The sequence below is a fragment of the Dermacentor andersoni genome, chromosome 2 (assembly GCF_023375885.2).
Source record: "Dermacentor andersoni chromosome 2, qqDerAnde1_hic_scaffold, whole genome shotgun sequence".
Classification (NCBI taxonomy): domain Eukaryota; kingdom Metazoa; phylum Arthropoda; class Arachnida; order Ixodida; family Ixodidae; genus Dermacentor; species Dermacentor andersoni.
Window position 1 is genome coordinate 135750341 of NC_092815.1, and position 21520 is coordinate 135771860.

The 21520-nt window shown below is 42.6% G+C and overlaps 1 protein-coding gene across 1 annotated transcript in view; it reads left to right on the plus strand.

The window, feature by feature from the left end:
- Window positions 1-21520, plus strand: part of Fancd2 — an 82014-nt gene that overhangs the window by 918 nt on the left and 59576 nt on the right. The window contains exons 2-7 of the mRNA XM_050187506.2: window positions 3772-3832; window positions 5766-5821; window positions 13847-13919; window positions 14421-14548; window positions 19678-19765; window positions 20215-20319. Coding sequence (XP_050043463.2) covers window positions 3772-3832; window positions 5766-5821; window positions 13847-13919; window positions 14421-14548; window positions 19678-19765; window positions 20215-20319 — 511 coding nt within the window. The remainder of the gene's footprint in view (window positions 1-3771; window positions 3833-5765; window positions 5822-13846; window positions 13920-14420; window positions 14549-19677; window positions 19766-20214; window positions 20320-21520) is intronic.

Genomic DNA, 21520 nt, shown 5'->3' on the forward strand with positions numbered 1-21520 from the left:
GGATGCCCGAACGGTCCATGCCAATTGACCAAATAGCAGCTGCAGGGGTGAATCCACCCCTCTGTCTTTGCTCGGTAGCGCCGTCTGTCGGGCGGGGTTTTACTCACCGACAGCAGCAAAGGGTGGTGATGGCACATGCAGCGTCACCACTCCCCTGGTTCGGTGGCTGGAGATTAGAATTTCGAAAAAGGCATTCGGACCCTTAAGATACAATTTTCTCATAAACTAAGTCTTTTCTTGGCATGAAACAAGCATTGCGAGGTTCCTGGAATTGTATTTAAACAATCCACGTAGACTTAGTATTTGCTTTCAGTGTCCCTTTAAAGAATCTCTGGTGGTCCAAATTTCTGGAGTCTCCCACTATGTCGTACCTCATAATCAGATTGTGGTTTTGGCATGTAAAACCCAATAATATTTAACCTAGTTGTTTTTGCTTGGTTGGTTTACAAGCTTTGTCTGGAGTGTCTGGAATCGTTGGAAATGCCACTTTTTGGTAATTGCTTTTAAACTAAGAAGTTTTGCTACCTCTGACATAGTTCCCCCTCCAGAGTTCACTTTCACTTGTTAAGTGGTTCTGCTAGTAACAGTTCTCACTTTTCGCTCTTTTTGCCTCACCTTCTGCAATGCCTCAGTGGCTATGGCTTTCTGCTGCTTAGCACGAATTTGCGGATTTGACTGCTGGTTGTGGCAAACGCATTTTGATGGGTGTGAAGTACAAAAACTTTTGTGTTCTTTGATTTAGGTGCACATAAACCCCTGAATTGTCCTGGACAAGCTCAGTTTTTTTAACACGATCCTGGTTAATTTAGGTTTAGACAAGCTGAGGTAATAGCCCCGTTTTCAAAGCTATTTCGACGACTCAGCACCTCCACTTCTGCTACATGAATGACTGCAGTGCCAGCATTCGAAATTTGCAGTTTTTCTTCGCTGTGTTTTGTTTTACTATGTAGATGTCGGCACTTTTTCAATGCATCATAGGCCGCATTGATTGAGGCTTTGTCTTCTGCAACGTTGGTGGTAACCATTTTGTCAGCGCTAGAGGGGCGCATTTATTGCAGTCCGTGTTTTCTACTACATAAATCATTTTTGGAATCTCGTGTCCTTTGCGCCTTTTGGCAGATTTGGAACGATGGTGCCTGCCACTGACAGCTCGCATGTGAGTAGCATGTGCAAAAGAAAACCACTGCTCGGCTCTGACAGTGAAAGTTAGCGCGAAATCAATGCACTAGAGTGTTCTTCATCGTGCAGAGAAGATGGTAGTATTCTCATCGCTTCTACCAGAAGTTATGATTCAGAAAGAGAAGATGACGTTGACTTAGCCCAACAGTGGTGCAATGTGGACGCCAACAGCCCGCCTCCGTGTACAGAAGGGAGGTGTCATGCAAGAATTAATGAAAAACTTTCCTCGGTGAAGAATGTTGCTTTGCAGAATAGTTTATTTTTAAACAGGGTAAAATAAAACATTTTGCCTTGTTTCTAACTGCACTGTTTGTGGAAATGACAAGTACAGACATATTCCATAGTGAAGAGCTAAAATGAGGTTCTCACTTCAAACATGAAGCAAATTGGTTGAAAAAGCTTGAGAGGGTTTTCAATGGAGTGAAGTTTGAAAATAAGCCAGATTGACAACTCAGTGAGATGGTTGATAAAAAATCAGTGCATTAAATGAAAGAATCCTTAGAGACTACAGCCAGTTAAATAATTCATTTGAAAGGCAACCAGCAGTGACACCAGCATAGTGGCAGCTATGCTGGTAAACTTCTTTAATAATAAAATAATTGGATTCAGACCAACTGCTGAGAGCAGTTTTCAATTTGGAGATCGAAAAGCAGTCTGAAGCAGCTAATTCTTGTGCTTGTGCAAATGAGTGAAGAAGTGACACTGGTATCTTGGTCAAACATTTTCTTATCATTGACAATGTCTTGGTAACTGTATTCTCATGGCAGTGTCTTCAGGCATGCAGCCATCTCTTTCTCATTACTGCTCCTGAAAGTTTGAAAAGCACCAGGTAGCATTTTATAAACGTCCTTTCACTCCGCCAGAAATCCATTGCTGAGCACACTTTTAGAGCTAATACGAAAATGATGTCATCTCTAAGTAGATGCCATCTTTAGCAAAAATGTGGCCTTTTTAAAAATAATTTTTCTGCTGTTTTGTTGTAGTTCCCCCTAAGAATGAATTTTCAAGTGATGTTTTTAATAACGTTACATAGATTATCCAGGGTGCGTCTGTAGAAGGGTATCAGTTCACAATACAATTTTCACGCAATCAGGTGCTCCCCCACATGGTCAATTTTAGCAGGTAAAGGAAATTGACAGAGGCAGTGAACAACATAGGCCTTCTCAAATCAACATCGTAGGAGAAAAGATGGATTTAACAGAAGCCAGCACACAAAACAAGTTGCTAGAGTTTTACGCTCGAAGTTGTGCCATCATGGAAATGCTTTGAAGGTGGTCAAGGGCAACTTTAGATTTCTGGTGACTCAGCTGATAAATGGTTTTACTAAAAAAATTCAGGAGGATGTCCATGAGCCAGTGCCTTGTGATAACCTAACAGATTTTACAAATTTGTTAAAGACGTGTAATAAGGCTTTGGCGAGTTAAAGAAAATTAACTGTCTGAACTAACCAATTAATTAAAAATTTACTATTTTTTCTCAGTAGCTCTGTAATAAACTTCACTATCTAGCTGACAATTTCATGAACAGTTGCAGTGTACTAGTGTACATTGTGTAAAAATAAGTTTAGCAGGAAACTACTAAATTATGTCTTCACTTTCAGATGAACTATCCTTCTTAATTTTACTTTGTTTTTACTTGCATTTGAAAAGTGCTTCTGGGTGTCTTGTGGCTTAATTCCTTTAAAGGGACACCAAAGAGTAAACTTATCTTAGCTGTGTTAGCGAATTACCCCTCCACAATACCAAAAAGGTCACTCTTACTGCGAGAAGATGCTTGGTAAGCCGTGGAACATGCAAAAATGAAAGAAGGGTAGCGATGCCACCTTGAAATTCGGGCACCAGCCTTGCTGTGATGCCATGAATTTTGACACCATCTGCTCATGCCTAGTTATATGTTTAGCAGTAAAAACAGACTACATTTTATTATAAAAGAGCCAAAGACTAAACTTGGGAAGTTTCGGGAACTCTTACTGAATTAACATAGTAGCTAGAATGCAAAAAAGAAACGAAACAACCTTGCAAATCATGACATCACATTGACATACCGGCACTGGCGCTTTAGCACAAAATTCAATAATTAAACTTTGAGCATCATTTTTTATTCTAATAGTCATCCTGTGACTGCAAAATCAACAAAAACAGAACTCATCAGGAATACTTTATCAATGTAAACTAATTCATTTTTTTCTGTCTAGTATCCTTTACTGCTTCACAAGATTCCACGAATATTGTATGTAAGGGATAATAATTATAATTTCATAAATTGCTTTTGCTTTTAGGCCTAGAAAGTGGCAACAGCATGCTTCTTTTTCTCCCTCTCTTTTTGCTTTTTATGCCAAAGAAACATGGTAGTATTTTATGGAGGAAAAAGGCTTATAATAAATTGTTATGCAATTGTCAGCACAGTCACCACAGTTCTGTGTGCAGAAGCCAGAGTTATTGGGCATATACCTGTATTATATAAAAATTGTGGAAATAGAGAAAGTGTTGAATTTGTGACCATTTATTTTAAATTTAACGTTTCTTGCCATTCTTTCAGAGAGACTAACCTTAGTGGGGTGCATTAAGCTTTCCTTTTCTTTCTCCATTTCAGTGGCACGTCAAAACAACGAGACAGTGTGTTTCGTCTCTTTCTTCGTGTGGAGCCACTTCAGGTTTGCTTTTGTCTCACAGCATTAATTGTTATTGTAATTGCAGCTCCTTCGCCCAGCTTCCCATTTTATCAACTTTACAGAATGTTTGTGTGTGCTAAACGTTTTTGATGAGTTTCTACCCCTACTCCAACATAAGTTCTTTCTGCTATGCTGTGAATTTAGGAAAGTTATAGGGATGGCTACTGAAAAATATAAAGTCACACTTAGTGATATATTTGTTTTTCAGAGGATGTTGTCCAAAACATCACTTTTACCAAAGACAGAGCTTTCATAAGTGAGAAAATCAAGTGTGCTAAGTGTTGGATAGGATTGGTACCACAACTGTGATATATGATGCCAGGTCACATTTATTTATTTATTACATACTGCAGACTCGAGGTCCAAGCAGTGAAGGCATAAAAATACAGAAACGCATGAACAAAAAGTAATATGTAAAATGTTAGAAATACAATCAAAGCATAGTCTTATCACAAGAAGCAAACAAACAAGGATACCAAGGACAGCATAGGGGAAATTACATGTACTTGTTAATTGAATTAAAGAAACTATAAATTAATGGAAGTGAAAGTGGATGAAAAAACTGACCACAGGTGGGGCACGGACCCACGTCTTCGCATTATGCATGCGACTCTCTTACCAATTGGGCTACTGTGGCACTGTTTTCCCATCCACTTTCTGGGGCACTTATGTTTGCCTGTGATACCTTGACGATGGATCTGAAAATCCGCCGTCAAGGCGTCTTTAATTCAGTTAACAAGTACATGTAATTCCCCCTATGCTGTGCTTGGTTTTTTTGTTTGTTGGCTTCTTATGATGTGACTTATAAAAATTGGCCCCTCGTTTTCCTTTCTTCTCATTCAACCAAAGCACAGTGGGAGTCTGTAATGTGTATTCTAACGAGTTTTGATCATTAATGGCGTGATCAAAGAAAAAAAGATCTTTAATGTGTTTTGGCAAAATACAGATTTATGCTATGCTGACGGTGGTCTTAGTATGGTCATGAGGTGTGCTACATTTGGTGAAGGGCCGAGGGCTAGCTTTTTGCAAATTAGTTGGCAGAGGAACTTAAGATGTGATTTATTTCTCTGCACTTCAGGTAAAAGGAATGTCTGAGTTCAGTAACTTACGTAACATTATGTAATGTCTCCTGTTAGCTAGTTTGGTATTTGTAGGTCTCGACTACTGATAAAAAATAAGGGTTATTGTATTCTATTTCAACCTGCAGGAAAAGAAGAATAGCTCTTGGTGAATTTTCTTACCAAACTAGCTGGTGCTTCATTTAGACACTGCTGTGTCGGCGCTGTTTCTTGAGAGTGTGGAGCTCTTTATGTGCCCTCTGACTCCAAGCAGGCAGTCGAAGTTTACAAGAGTGTGGTTATTTCCAAGCTAGTCAGTGCAGCCATACAAGGAACCTTTGTCACAGGCAGTTTGAATTGTAGAATTGTGCAGCACCTTTGGTTTCAATTTTCTGTGCAACTATGTCCCACCTTGGCGTTAAAAAAAAAAATTGTAAGGTTTGTAAAAGATAATCTGGCATTCCGGATTAATTCAGTATTTTCCTGTAGTGTCCCTGCATTTGCTAAAATGCAGTACAAGGGAAGGTGCATACCAATGATGAAACAAATGCTAATTTCATCTGTGCCAGACCAGGGTATGTACGATTGTGAATGCTGTAAGACTTGGCAACAAGTTACACTCTGGTACGGGGCTCAAAGATTAAAAAGCAGCAGCTGCTCATCTTTCCTGTCCTCATCCCCCTCATACTTTTTTCTAATATGTGTGCTTGCATGCTTTAGTTATCATTTATGCATGACCTCACTGTTGTCAGAATCACACTGCCTGATAATGTGTAAAAAAGAAACGAAACTACCAACTTTGACTAAATGATTTTAGCATGGTGTATTATATCCTGTTTTCCCTCTTTGGATTGCAGTGGGGTCTGACTGAGCAGCTGCTGGAAAAAATGGTGGAAGTAGCTGTTACTGACGAGTAAGTAAAAGTTTAAGAAAAAATAGTTTTTTGGCAGTGTGATATTTCGAATTTTGCTTATCATTGTGCATTGTTCACTTGCATTTCTTGAATTTAAAATGCCAATGAAAGTAAGGACGGCATTAAAAGCTTACGGACTGCAGTATATGAGAAAATGTTTAGTTTCTAAGCAGTTTATAGCCATATTCAGTAAAAGTGTAGAATACTGTGTAGATTGTGCAGTTAAACCTCAGTATTACAAAATTCTCTATATAATGAAGTATTTCACTTTTTATAACTTGTCCATAAAAAACCACGTACTTAGAACCTCAGTATGGAGTCATTCCACGCGAAACGTCCCGGACCCCAAATTCGACCATCATTGATTCATTTGGGGGAAAATTGGACTAATTGGTGATTGTGTGAATAAGGTGTCACCAAAGTATATTTACTGCAAAAAAAATTTTGGGTGACGTAAGCACTCTGAAGTTAACGCAAATAAGCAAAGGTTGGTTGGAGGCAAATTTTTTTAGTCAAATATGAAACTATTTACAATGACAAATCTTATACCCCTGCCACACGGGCACAGAAAATGACATGAACTGGCTAATGCCTTAAACTTTAATGTCATTCGCGGGGTGCCACAGAGACATGCTTAATGCCATTCGCGACGTAGTGCGTTCTTGTAACTCACTTTGCCGTCAAATGCGTACTCTCGTTCCCAATGTCTCCATATTCTGACGTGACTAAACGAATTATTAGTGAAGAACAATTAACATATTCTTCACTTTCTTTATAAAGTTGCTCTTTCTCGCGGTGTGTTGTGTTCTTACAATTATTACAACTCACTTGGCCCCGCAGGGGCGTCTGCGTCAGCAGGCGTTTGGTGTGTTGCGACACCACGTACCCGAGCACACGAGGGTTGGACCCTCCCGCGTGTAGCCGTGCGCGGCTTAGCCGTGTCTGGGGAAAGGGGGATCCTGGGGGTTGAGCCGATGCTGGGTGTCTGGACCTTTAAGGCCCCCCGGCGGACGCCACACACCCCTTTGGCCTCTGCTTCACATAGACGGCCCCCCCGGACTGACCCACCCGGGGGAAATCGGTAGTTGCCTTTTCCTGTCTCTCTCTCCCTCCAGCCTTCGTCTTTCTCTCACTTTTCATCTTTCCTGTCTGCTCCTTCCTTCCGCTTACTTCCATAGTTTCCAGGCAGCAAGGGTTAACCTTGTGTGATTAACCAACCTAGGTTATTTCATATTTGGTTATAGTGATGACGTACAGCTGGCGTTTACAGGACCTGTTCTTACAGTCTCTGTAGCGTCCCCTTGTAGGACTCCATGGTGGGTGGCTGGCGTTATTGCCGAAAATTCAATTCCTTTATGGCAACATCCTTCCCTCCACTTCCTGATCGCCCTCAGAAAAGAGGGCGCACCGATGATTTATTCCAGTTTTTTGGTCGACAAAAAGAATCCTTCCCTCGTTTTCACGTGATCCACTCTGAAAAACCAGCTAAACAAGTGTGAACAATCTCCCCGTTCCTTGTATCTAAGTCTCTTACCGAAGTTTTTGGTCCAGGATATAAGGTGTCGAGGATGGCTAGCGGAGACCTCCTCCTGGAGCTCCGCGATCAGAAGCAATTTGAAAAACTGCCTCAGCTAGTATCATTTGGGGAGACCCAAGTAGTAGTAACCCCGCACCGCACGATGAATACTTCCCGCGGCGTTGTCTCGGACGATGATTTGCTGGAGCTCTCTGAGGCTGAGCTCTTGGAGGGCTTCAGCGAACAGAATGTAATAAATGTCAAAAGGATCAAGATAAGGCGAGACGGTAAAGAAATTCCGACCAAACACCTAATACTCACCTTCAATTCAAGTGTCCTGCCCGAGTCAATCGAGGCCGGGTACATCAAGCTTCGTGTACGCCCGTATGTGCCAAATCCCTTGAGATGTTTCAAATGCCAACGTTTTGGCCACAGCTCGCAGAGCTGCCGAGGCCGCCAAACATGCGCCAAATGCAGTGCCCTTGAACACGCAACTGAAGAATGTAAGAACTCTCTACACTGTGTAAACTGTGATGGGGATCACGCCGCGTACTCACGGTCGTGCCCATCCTGGAAGAAAGAAAAAGAAATCGTAACGATCAAAGTGAAAGAAAATATCTCATTTAAGGAGGCACGCAGGCGGGTTGCATACCTGCCAAAGAAAAGCTTTGCCGAAGTGGCGCGTCAGGGGGCAGCGTCACAACGGCCTCCGGCGGCTGTCCGACCCACAAGCAGTGAGTCGGCAGTCACGCCATCTGCCCCCGCGACGGTTGCAGCTAGCGCTGCTCCGTCAACCGAGGAGAAGGAACCATCGACCCCGAAGGAGGGCGCAGCCGAGGCTGCCTCAACTTCCGAGGTTCCTTCATGCGCTGGCAACGGCCGGCGTAGCCAAATCCCTCTGGGAGCCCCATCGACCTCCGGGCTGGTGGGCGCAGGGGTCTTGCCCTCCAAGGCGGGACTCCCTCTGAAATCTTCCCGCTCGCAAGAGCACGTGTCCGGCGCCTCACAAGAGGCAATGGACACTACACCCATCCTCAAGGCGCACCAAGCGCCTAAGGAGCGGCGAGGCTCCCTCGAACGCTCCAGAAAGAACAAAACCCCTATTACAGGGCCTCGAAAGGGTTCTGTAATCTAAGGCATCCCGTCCGTTTCCGTAAACACAGCACCAATTTATTTTAAGTATGGATACACAAATCATTCAATGGAACATTAGAGGTCTCCTTACAAACCTTGATGATTTGCAAGAACTCATCCACAAACATAATCCAAAAGTGCTGTGTTTACAGGAAACACATTTAAAATCCAGACACGCAAACTTTCTCCGTACGTATGTTACGTTTCGTAAAGATCGCGATGATGCCATCGCATCATCGGGTGGTGTTGCGATTCTCACACATAAAAGTATAGCATGTCAACCTTTACAGCTTCGAACGCCCCTTGAAGCAGTGGCGGTGCGAGTTGTTCTGCTAAACAAACTCATCACTATTTGCTCGCTTTATATACCCCCACATTACAAATTAACTAAACATGAATTTCAGTCCTTTATAGATGAACTGCCAGAACCCTATGTTGTTCTTGGCGACTTCAATGCGCACAGCTCCCTGTGGGGCGACTCTCGTATAGATGCGCGAGGTCGTCTTGTTGAACAGTTCCTCTTCTCTTCTGGTGCATGCCTGCTGAATAAGAAGGCACCCACATATTATTCTCTCGCCAACAGAACATTTTCATCAATTGACCTCAGCCTAGTTTCCCCGTGTATACTGCCTGAACTCGAATGGGAAGTTATGAACAATCCTTACGGGAGCGACCACTTCCCGATACTGATAAGAACATCTAAAGAAAACGAATGTCCTCCACAAGCTCCTAGGTGGAAGATAGACACAGCCGACTGGGAGAAATTTCGAACTCTCACTAACATCTCATGGGCCGACATGTCTTCTCTAGAAATTGATGCTGCTGTAGAGTACCTTACATCATTCATGATAGATGCCGCATCAAAATGCATATCCGAAGCGAGTGGTCTGGCATGCAAACGACGTGTACCGTGGTGGAACAGCGAATGTCGGACCGCCCGTAAGAATCAGAACAAGGCGTGGGGGTTGCTGCGAGCTTCTCCCACCGCTGAGAATCTTGTCAACTTTAAAAAAAATAAAATCCCAAGGTAGGAGAACCCGCCGACAGGCTAGAAGAGAAAGCTGGCACAAGTTTTTATCGAGTATTAACTCGTTTAGGGATGAGGCCAAAGCCTGGAACAGAGTTAATAGGATTAGAGGGCGGCAAATACATTCACTCCCCCTGGTGAACACACAGGGCGATACACTGCAAGACCAGGCAGACTCACTTGGGGAATATTTTGAGAGCGTGTCAAGTCCAACAAATTATACACAGTCCTTTCTCAAATACAAAGAAACAGAAGAACGTAAGCCATTAAGAAGAAAAGGTCGAGAGAATGAGCCTTACAACCGTCCTTTTTGTATTGCTGAATTAAGAGCTGCCTTGAGCGTATGCAACAGCTCCGCACCAGGATCTGATAGAATCATGTATGAAATGCTCAAAAACTTACATAATGACACGCAGGTTACACTACTCACACTTTTCAACACCATTTGGGATGCAGGGTACCTTCCAACCGCATGGAAGGAAGCCATTGTGGTCCCTATTTTGAAACAAGGCAAGGACCCTTCCTCAGTGGCAAGTTACCGCCCGATAGCCCTCACAAGTTGCATCTGTAAGGTGTTTGAAAAAATGATTAATCGGCGACTCATCCATTTCCTTGAACTGAGCAAAATCCTTGATCCCTATCAGTGCGGCTTCCGAGAAGGGCGCTCCACAACTGACCATCTTGTACGTGTAGAAGCAAATATCCGGGACGCATTTGTACACAAACAATTCTTCTTATCCATATTCCTCGATATGGAGAAGGCGTACGATACGACGTGGCGTTACGGAATCCTAAGAGACTTGTTAGAAATGGGTATCCATGGAAATATGCTTAACCTAATAGAAAGCTATCTGTCCAGTCGTACCTTCCGGGTAAAAGTAGGAAATGTACTTTCGCGTCCTTTTACGCAAGAAACTGGTGTACCGCAAGGAGGCGTGCTCAGCTGCACACTCTTCATCGTGAAGATGAACACGCTTCGCGCTTCATTACCACCGGCAATCTTTTATTCTGTCTACGTGGACGACATACAAATAGCTTTCAAATCCTGTAACCTCGCAGTGTGCGAGAGACAGGTACAGCACGGCCTGAACAAAGTCTCAATGTGGGCAGACAAGAATGGATTTAAGATCAATCCTAACAAAAGCTCTTGCGTTCTTTTTACAAGAAAGAGAGGCCTGGTTCCGGATCCTTCCTTAAACTGTGTGGACAACGAATACCTATCAGCAAACAGCACAAATTCTTAGGTATCATACTTGACTACAGACTCACTTTCATTCCACACATTAAATATCTGAAAGAAAAATGTCTAAAAACAATGAACCTAATGAAACTCCTATCCCAGACTACATGGGGTAGTGATAGGAAGTGCTTAATGAACCTATACAAGAGCCTAATTCGGTCTCGATTGGATTATGGTGCTGTAGTATATAACTCTGCCGCCCCGAGCGCACTAAAGATCCTAGATCCTGTCCACCATCTAGGAATCCGATTGGCCACTGGCGCTTTCAGAACGAGTCCCATACAAAGTCTATATGTAGAATCAAATGAATGGTCTCTCCACCTACAGAGATCATACATTAGCTATACATATTTCCTTAAAGTACGCTCTAATCCTGAACATCCATGTTTTGATACCGTTACTGATATGACGTGCGCTACACTTTTCAGCAATCGTCCCTCCATAAGACAGCCTTTCTCGCTGCGTGTGAAGGAGCTTAGCGATGAAATGCATGTCCCACTCGTCGAGCATCGCTTAATGCACCTAACCAAGCTCTTACCTCCTTGGGAGTGGCAGGTGATACAATGTGACATATCCTTTATGAAAGTTACAAAGCACGCTCCTGAGGCCGAAATCCGAATGCATTTCCTAGAACTCCAGCACAAGCACTCCTGCGCAGAGTTCTACACAGACGCTTCGAAATCAATTGCCGGGGTATCCTATGCAGCCGTCGGCCCATCGTTTTCGGAATCCGATGTACTGCATCCGGAAACAAGTATTTTTACGGCCGAGGCCTACGCATTACTCTCTGCTGTAAAGCACATAAGAAAATCGAAACTTCCAAAAGCGGCGATCTATACAGACTCTCTCAGCGTCGTGAAGGCCTTAATGTCACTCAGCAAACATAAAAATCCCGTATTTAATGAATTATATTCGGTCTTGTGCAAAGCGTACTCATCTAACCAGAATATCATAATATGCTGGGTCCCTGGCCATAGGGGAATTGAAGGTAACGTTCTGGCGGACGAGATGGCCACGTCAATCACATTGCAAGCGGTTAACCCTACCGCTGCGGTGCCTGTCACAGATCTGAGGCCTTTCCTGCGAAGGAGGCTGCGAGATCACTGGCAACGCATCTGGGACGCGGAAACAGATAATAAGCTCCACCTGATAAAACCACAGTTAGGATTCTGGCCCTCTACTACAAAATCACGCCGAACAGATGTCCTATTCTGTCGTCTCAGAATAGGACACACGTTTGGCACACATAATTTTCTACTAACCGGAAGTGAGCCTCCAGCCTGTGGTAGATGCGGGGAGAGGCTGACCGTACTCCACGTCCTCCTGGAGTGTCGGGAAGCCGAATCTGAGAGAAAGAGACATTTTCCCTTAGCATATCGGCAGCACATTCCCCTTCACCCATTAATGTTACTCGGCCCAGAACCGCTATTTGACACCAATGCACTTTTAAGTTATCTGAAAGATGTTGTATTGCATGTTGTTAGCCCCACATGTTCGTAGCGCCTCCTCTCTTCAGAGGATGGCGCTGTGATAGTTCTTTCGTATAGCACGTGCCTCTAGGCCCTTGTGTTTCAAGGGCTCCGGCGAGGCAACAGTGCTCCAGCTATTTTAACCATCTCATATACTTTCAATTCTATGTCATTCTTTTACGATGGATTTTAATGTTCATAGTATTCGTCATTAGTCATCGCCATAATTTTATATCACGTAGATTTTATGCACTTTACAGCAACTATTTTTAGGCCACTTTACAGCCAAGTCACATCTCCATAATACATCGCCAACATCACTACTTGTCATGGCGCTCTTTGGCCACACCTGGCCCTTGCGCCATTAAACACCACATATCATCATCATCAACTCACTTGGCCGTCGAATGCGTACTCTCGTTTACGTCCCCGCTGTGGCCGTAGTGACCATATTCTCACAATATTAAGCAAACTTGTAGATAAAAACAACTAATATATTCTTCACTTTTTTAAACGGAGCTCTTTATTTTCGTAGAGATCAGCAGGCGATCTTGCTGCTACTCACGGCTAGAGCACTAATCGTGAGCGTGTTAGCCAGGAGAAGCTGTTCGATTGCATGGCGGCGGCTCCTTGCCTTGTTAGCCTCATACTGACGCCTTCAAATTTCTCGCCGATGCAAACTGGAGCACACGGTCAAATTTTTCATTATTGCTGCTGGAGAGCTTTGAAGCTGTGAGCACTATTTTTCCCAATTTCAATGTTTTGGCTACGATATGGATTGGCCTTCGAGCTAGCTTTGGCTTCAAACAGTTTACGGCTGGGTGCAACAATGACATTCCTGAAGTAAACTACATACAATACGGCGATTAATGTTTCTCATGCCATTTCTTAAACATCTGCTCCCTAGATAACTGTTTTTTATCGTATTACGATTGGCAAGCAAACTTAACAGTTTCACTGCAGCTATCGCCATCGCAACGATTAATGTCATTAAGTATACGCGTGTAGCAGCGATAAAAATATAATGGCATTAAGAAACTTAAGGTCTTAAACTTTTGATGGCATTAACCTCGCCTGTGTGGCCCAGGTATTATTTAAAAATTTTTCTGACGTAATTCTTTCATGTGACGTCATAGGCGAACACATTTACGATTTTCCCTTGTTTAATTGGTTCAGTAAAAAGGCAATAACTAGGGTGTTTTCAGAATTTTTTTGCATAAACATTGTTTGCTTCAGCTACAACATCGTTTTATAATTATTTTCCCATTGCTGTAGTTTCTGCTGAAAATAATGTTCAGCTATGAAATCACGTACTTTTCCAGAGAATTACTTTCGAAGCTGACGAAAAGTGACTTTCTGATGATCATCAGGCCTAAATTAATCATTAAGGCCCTCCAGATAGATATACGTGAGATAGCTCATTATACACATAAACTTTTCAGCTTGTGAGCTAGGAATTTTAATTTGAGTATATTTTGTTCGAGGCAAGAAAAATATTTTTGATGTCAACAACAAATCTCACTGGTAGGCACTCTCAATCTGGTTGTCTAAATTAATCCAGAGTCCTTCATTAAGGCATGCCTGATAATCATATGGTTTTGACATATATAAAACACCAGAATATATATATCTATTATAGGTCGCCAGCCAACACCTTCCACGTCCAGGTGCTCAACCAGTTCAAATGGCTGGATGGCCTGGCGGGCACCAAGGTTTGTCTCTTTATTCTTTCACCTGTAGAGGTTGCTTATTGGCATCCACCAGAACATCTTAATTTACTGCTAAAGTTGTGATCTGGAATGAGATGGCATTGCAAAATGATGACGTTTGGCAGTTTAGTAGGGTGACAGTATAATTACTAAGCAAGCTGCATAGGTTAATGCACAAGTAATCACAAGATTGTCATCACATGCTTGCCGCAAGTTGTATAGAATGAATAGCAATTCAACAATGTGCTACAGCTATTGCCGTTGTTTTTCTGTTGGTTCACATAGTGGAACCCCTGCAATTGAAACCTGGGACCAGTTCTCACTGAAATAAGTTCTCTTCTCATAAAAAGATGGCTCATGTGCATCTGTGAATATTTATTCCATTCAGTAACGGTTTGGAACAGTGCATGACTGACTGTGCATAACGTTGTGCCAGCTATCTCACCAATGCTTCACGTAATGCGCGAAACTGTGATGTCTTTCTTTTTGTCCCCCCGCTTTTAGGCATTCATGGACAAAGTGTTTGATGAGGTCCTCCCTGTGATTCCGCTGCATGTGCGCAAAGATGTTGTGCTCGCTCTGCCGCACATACTGGAGGACTCAGAACACCTGGCTGCAGCTCGAAAACTTGGGTGCGAATTATTCAGATTTTTTTAAAGAAAAGGACATACTTTTTATCTCTCTTTTTCCAAAGTTCCTGGATCTTTCATTGTATTTCCTCCTGACGGGTGCGTTGACACACAAATTTTATCCGAGCTGTTGCTCCCCCTGATATGGTTTTGCTGGATTTAGCATTGGCAAATCAGGTGGCGGCTACTAAGGAGCCATACTATGTAGATACGGCTATATTAGATTGCTTGCAAGTTACTTACGGTAGCACATAGAGGCCATTTGTTGTACTCTTAATTCTGTCATCAAACATACACGACATTGCAGAGAATTGTACTTTTTCTGAAGTGTTCAGTAAGTTTCACCTAATATGATTAGCCTTCTTAGGATACCTCACACATTTTCCGGTGTCAATCAGCCTGTCTACCTGTCTTTGTCTCTGTTTTCCCACCAACGTGGTTCACTGGGTGGTCCATGGTCTAATGGGTAGAGCATTGGAATGGCTGCGCTTAGGGAACCGGGTTCAAAACGGACTGTTGGACACCTTGGGTCACTGGTAGGTGACACGTTTGAACCGAGAACGTGAGCACCACATACCCAGTGTCTTATACCGTTCGAATCATTAAAACCGGTTGGAACTATTGCAGTCAAACCCGGATATATCAAACTTGAAGAGCATCGTGAAATAGTTCGATATTTCAAAATTCACAGGGTTTCTTATGTTATCGCTAAGACGACTTGAAAGTGAAAGCACAAGTGGTGAAAGCACAAGTGCCAATGCATTAAAGACGGACTCATGACATACGCATCCCCCTTCAATGTCTCAGTCTGCTTCACTTAGTCATCCCTCTTAATTTGCTTACTCATTCCTATCGATTTGCTTACTCATCCTCCTAATTCGATTAGTCATCCCCTTAATTTGTTTAGTGTACTTTGCGTAGTGTACAGTGTACAGTCGAAACCACTTATAACGATACTGGTTTTAACAATATGTCTGTTTTAACAATGAGAAGCTGCTGCGCCGTCAACTTTTGTATGTTTTCCATGGTGAAATAACCCACTTACTACAATGCCCCAATGCCGCATTATCGGTTATAACGATGAAGTCTGGCTGCTGAATGTCCGTGCCGAAAGGTAGTGAAATGCGAAATCCTTGAAAAGAAGAAAAGGAAACGATGGCTTGCTGCCACAACAGCCGTCACCCTTCCACCCCTCCGAACACGAGTGGGCTGCGCCCGTACCTCTATGCCGTGCCCCCTTCTGAACCATGAATGGACCGTGCTGACCGCACTTCTCCCAGATTGCTCGCTGGCTCCTCATTGAGCACAGTTCTGCAAACAGCTTAATCGCTCATTTTTGTCTTTGTTGGTTGCGTCGACATTGCTCCTGGCCACGTGGTTTCTTAGCCTCATTTGACTCGCCATTGAAACGGAAGATTGCTGATCCACCCACCGGCATTGCACGACGTCGCCGGTGAAAAGAAAGCACACGACTATAGATTTGAAAACTAAATGCTTCAGACCGATGAGGTGATCATCACGAACACGCTTGCATCGGATAGCGAGGGTGACGACAGCAGTGATGACGCAGTAGGGCAGGCTGCCTCAACATTGTCCTCACAGGAGGCCCAGCAGATGATTCAGTCCCTCTAGTGCTTTGTTTTCATGAGGAACCTTCTGCTGCACTACATGGGGCACCTTGATGCTTTAGAGAAAGATGTCGGCAAGCTTCGCGTAAAGCATGCAAGGCTGATGGACATAGGGTTGTCTCGTGCAAACCAGTGAGAAGTGCGTGGTGAGATGCTTGTGGCGATCTCGCCTCAGCATTTCTTCCGGATTTCTCACACTGACAGGCTGCCCTGGCAACCTTCTCGCATACTTTAAAAGGCCCCTTTTGGGGCCACTGAAGCGATGCCTCGGTGAAGCTCGCATATCGCTTGCCACCCATGACCCCTCTTTGCAGTTGTTATAGCAGTGCCATTCTTTAATGCCAACAGCCCCGGATTGTTACGATCAGAACGAGCAGGAAGCAGTTAAACAAGTGAACACGATCAGCAGCCGGATGGATGAAGGTGGTGAGGAGGGGCACTGGCCTCCCCACCATTATAGTTTTCTCACAACAGCTCTGCCATCCCCCTATTTTGACTTTTTCATGCAACGCAGTTATAACAATTATCGGTTATAACAATGAAATTTTCGTGGCACTTGAATATTGTTATAAGTGGGTTCGACTGTACCTCTCTCTATTTCCAAAGGTCGAGGGAACGACTCCCAACCAAGGTCTTGGGTTTAAGTGGCTTATTTAACTCTATCTTAATGAACTTTGCCTTCATTCACACCAAAGGTCGTGGGTTCGACTCCCACCAAAGATCGTGGGTTGGAGTACCTTAATTAATTATTAATTACATGGGCCTTAATTAACTTTGCCTTAATTACCACCAAAGGCGGTGGGTTCGACTCCCACCACTGGTCGTGCGTTTGAGTGCCTTTATTAACTCTATCTTAATTAACTTCGCCTTCATTAAAGGGACACTAAAGGCAAATACTAAGTCAAGCTAAAGTGATAGATTAGTGCCCGAGAATCTCTAAGGCATCAATATTATCGCGAACAGAGCCTTAATATTCTAGAAATTGAGGTAAATGCAGGAGATGGTTAGAACTTCCCCGGGACATTCAAGCACTTGCCCGATGACCAGAGCACTCCTCAGTTAAATTCTGTTGTTAGTACTCAACTACTCGTTGCAAGAATCATCCTTGTATTATAAGATGAAATAAGAGGCTACTTGTCCAGTTGTACTTAATATTTAGAAAAAAAGAACTAATGGAAATTATCGTTGACAAAGATGCGGCCGGTCAAAAGGTTTCATTTTCGCTCAACTCTGCGCCGCCCACGCTTTCGCGATTCAGTAGTTTTGTTATCACGTAGTGCTCCGCTGGTTTTGCTCGCTCGCGAAACTCGCACAAATTGCAAGTAGCAGGGAATTCAACTTCCATGTGATGTCGTGGGATGCCCTAACGGTCTACACTTGACCAAAAAAGTAGCTGCAGCGGCGAATCCACCGCTCTGTCATAGCTCAGTAGCGCCGTCTGTTGGGCACTGTTTTACTCACCGACAGCAGCAAAGGGTGGTGATGGCGTATGCAACGTCACCACTCCCCCGGTTTGGCGGTGGGAGACTAGAATTTTGAAAAAGGTATTCAGACCCTTCAGATGCAATTTTCTCGTAAACTAAGTCTTTTCTTTGCACAAAACAAACATTGCAAGGTTTCTGAAATTGTATTTAAACAGTCCATGTCAACTTAGTATTTGCCTTTAGTGTCCTTTAACACCAAAGGTCATGGGTTCGACTCTCGCAAATGGTCATGGTTCGACTCCCACCAAAGGTCGTGAATTCGTAGCCTTTTTGTACCTTTGGTGTCTTCGAGGCGTTTTCAGTCAAGGTCGACTGACATGCACACAGGAGGTTTGATGTACCGCATTTCCCTGCCGCGGGAGTTCGATACAAGAAAAACAACACTCCTGTATTATTGCTATATGTGATATTCAAGGGGACTTTTGCACTTTTCAGTATTTAGAATAATTTGAAATGCTCGAGTGCGATATAACTAGGCTCGACTGTAGATTTTTGCAGAAGTCTGAACCCTAACTGAACCTGAAACTTTTCTCTTTGACACTCTCGCCAGACGCTTTATGACAGCAACCTTGCAAGCTGTGATTGTCCCACATCAAATGGCAGTAAAGTAAGATTATGCACACATTTGTCAGAGTTCAATCTCATAACCAGTCTGCCAAATCAGAAGGTATTAGGAACTGCAGCCACGAGGCAGCAGTGTGTGCATAACCACAAGCTTAGTTATTGGGCTGTGTGTGATAGTATATGATCGAAATTGTAAACACTTGCATATACAGTTAAAGCTTGATAGAAAGAACTTTGTTATAGCGAAATTCTCAATGTAATGAAGCATTCAACCTTTTATAGCTTCTTTTACATAGAACACCATGTATTTTGAACCACACTACAACAAAGTGTTTATACACGATTTCAATATAACAAAATTTTTTCACTACCTACGGCCGATGCGAAGATATTGACATAGCATGAAATTGCAAATTTGGTCGCCGACTTTCATCTTCAACAAAATGATTTGTTTTTATAAATATTTCTTTTTCAGTTGCCCGATATTTTGGAAAATTTATCGGCCCCTTCCACATAATAAAAGTTCATCGGCACCTGAACTTAATTGCATAAGTCTGATTCCAATATAACGAAATTTCAATGTAACGAAGTAAAGTGCCGATTTTACTGATTCTGTTACATCGAGGTTTAACTGTACTATATATAAGGATCTCCCAAACTGTGTTACCAGTACATTGTACAATCACAATTACAACCTGACAGCATCTGACTAACACGTCAGGCTACACATTGCATTATTGCAGCTTATGTATTTTCTGTTTGAATGTTGTTGAGGTTGTTTAGCTCATAGGGACAAGCGACTCAAGACACATAAGTGGAAACACAACAAAGGCTATTTATTGCTCTTTAGACACAATGGCAGCGAGGCAGAATAACATGGAATCAATGTAACATGCAGATGAGTCTAGGCATTTTGACTCATTACGCGAGGCTGCTGAGCAGAAATGCACCCATGTTGGATTCCAGGATCTAGGTGATTCGTGAGGGTGCTCACATTAATGTTAGTTTTCCCAAGTGATTAGGTGTGCCAATGCCGGTGCCACACCTTGAAGCTGAGCAGGAAGCCTTTTGTAAAATAGTCTTGCGACGTACACCAATGATCACACAGTCGATCTGTACATGCCCACATTCATAAGATAAAGAGGTAGGAGTAATTTCCTTTTGTGCCTGTGCTCTCCAGCCCATCAGATGAGGCTATCATCAGAACACTCGGACCATCTTTTGTCATAGCTGCATAACTATGACACCAGTATCCGCCATTGCATATGCGCCGTGCAGAGAAGCCGAACGACTGGAGATTGCGAGAGTGGTGCTAGGAAGACGATGAGCATTCTTTTCAGTCTTCTCCAAGTGTAAAAAATTGTACTGCTGTTATCTTGTGAATTTTTTAAATTCACGAATTGCCATACAACTCAGTGGTATGCTTGGTTAACTGACGCTGTTGATATTCTTGCAGTGAGCTGTTTACTGATGACAAAGAGCTTGGCCCTACTGTACTTGAGGCCCTCAGTAACCTGTACGTGGAACCAGAAGTGATTTCTGAGGTAACTTCACAAAATGCCATTTCTGTTTTCCTGTGATTTGATTCTAATGTTGGACTGACTCCTTTTTTTTTTTTTTTTTGGTGAGAGGAGCGATGGGGGGGGGGGGGCAAGCTTGATCGAAGTTTGTGCTTTTCCAGAAGTTTATCTGTATAAAAAGATAAATTCTGAGAGCCCCTCCTTGATTTCTTTCCCTCTTAGTCTGTTATTTCAACTAGGTTGCAGACAATCTGGGATTTGAAGGAGTATGCGATAGACCTGTCCTTGACAGTAGGGGTCTCAATTTAACTCATGACCTACTGTTGATGTGTCGTTGAACCACGCACAACCTCCGTGTATCACTGCACTCTAAAGATCCTTCATACTTTTCAATATCTGACCACGGACAAAAGCTATGAAAAGGTGTCTGCTTCTTCATTTGAGATTGTGTGCCTTGCTTTCCTTTTCAACAGGTGCGAACTCGTGTGTTGACCGTGCTGAAGTCATTAAAGCTCAGTCAGCTGCCCCCAACCGTTAAGTTTGTGCTTTCCAATTGCACTGTCCAGGAAGCTTCACAGGTAGGCAGTGTTTGGGAAAGACAGTTGTCACTTTGCAGAAGTTCTCTTAATCAGCTATGGAGTGTTTTCTCGTTTGATTCCACTGCAGTGTTTGCTTTTGTTCATTTCTCTATACATTTTTCTTCCTCTGTGGGCACATAAAGTCAAACCTCAATTTAACAGAACACAATGTTACGAAATAGTGCTTCCAACTCTCCGACACATATTTGTAGAGCTTAATGCATTGAAAACCCAAAGTAATGGAGTTCACTCAATTTCTCACCCGATTTAATAAAGTTTGGGGCTGGGTGGAATATGGGGAAATTTGGGGAAAATACTCGTATGCAGAGTTTCAGTTCAGCTGATAGACACCACTGGTCACTTAAGATTTGTTTTAACGTTAAGACAAGGCACTTCAAAAGGCTCGCTGTTTATGATAAGTGTGCATGAAGGTGAAAATCGTGCAATCTTTTGTGGCTCTTCAATAAATATAATGTTACTTGCATGGGCATAATAAGTGATTTCAAGAAAATCTCAATCTAACAAAATAGTTGCCAGGTACTATTGAGTTTGTTAAATTGAAGTTTAACTCTATAATAGACACTTATAGCTTTATATTAGGCCCTTAAGTTCTGCGTAAATAAATTTTAGAACATGCTGAATTGTAACGCTGTGAGCACTATGCAGCCTTTCATTAGCAGTGTGTGCAATTAGTTTTCACTAGTCTCTTCACGGTGTCTTGGAGTATATTTTCTAAATATTATGCTTAGAGATTTTTATTCAGAAGTGTATTTGTTATGTTAGTTGCTTTTATTGTTGTGATATATTTATTACAGTTATTTCACACTTTTTATTTTGTACCCAGTTTTGCCTGAAGTGGCCCAAAGTGCTGGCCTTCAATGCATGCAGTTCAGCCTGATTTTAGCAATGTTTAACAATGAATGTACAAAATTAGGGCCTATGTAGCGGTTGTGATATGATTGCCCATAATTCTTTGAGAAATTCATTCATGTGTGCTTACTGAAAAAGTCCAAGGGCCAAAAACTGTTTTAAAAGGGTGTCTAGTTTCCTACCATAGTGAAATGTAGAAACCTCAAAATTCTCAATTGAAGGGAAGTTTCTGGCAGGAAATATAATTTTATATGTTGAGGTGTGACTGCCGTTTGATAAATAAAACAAATACAAACAAAATTGTTTTGTTTTCTTTCTATATCAATCGGAA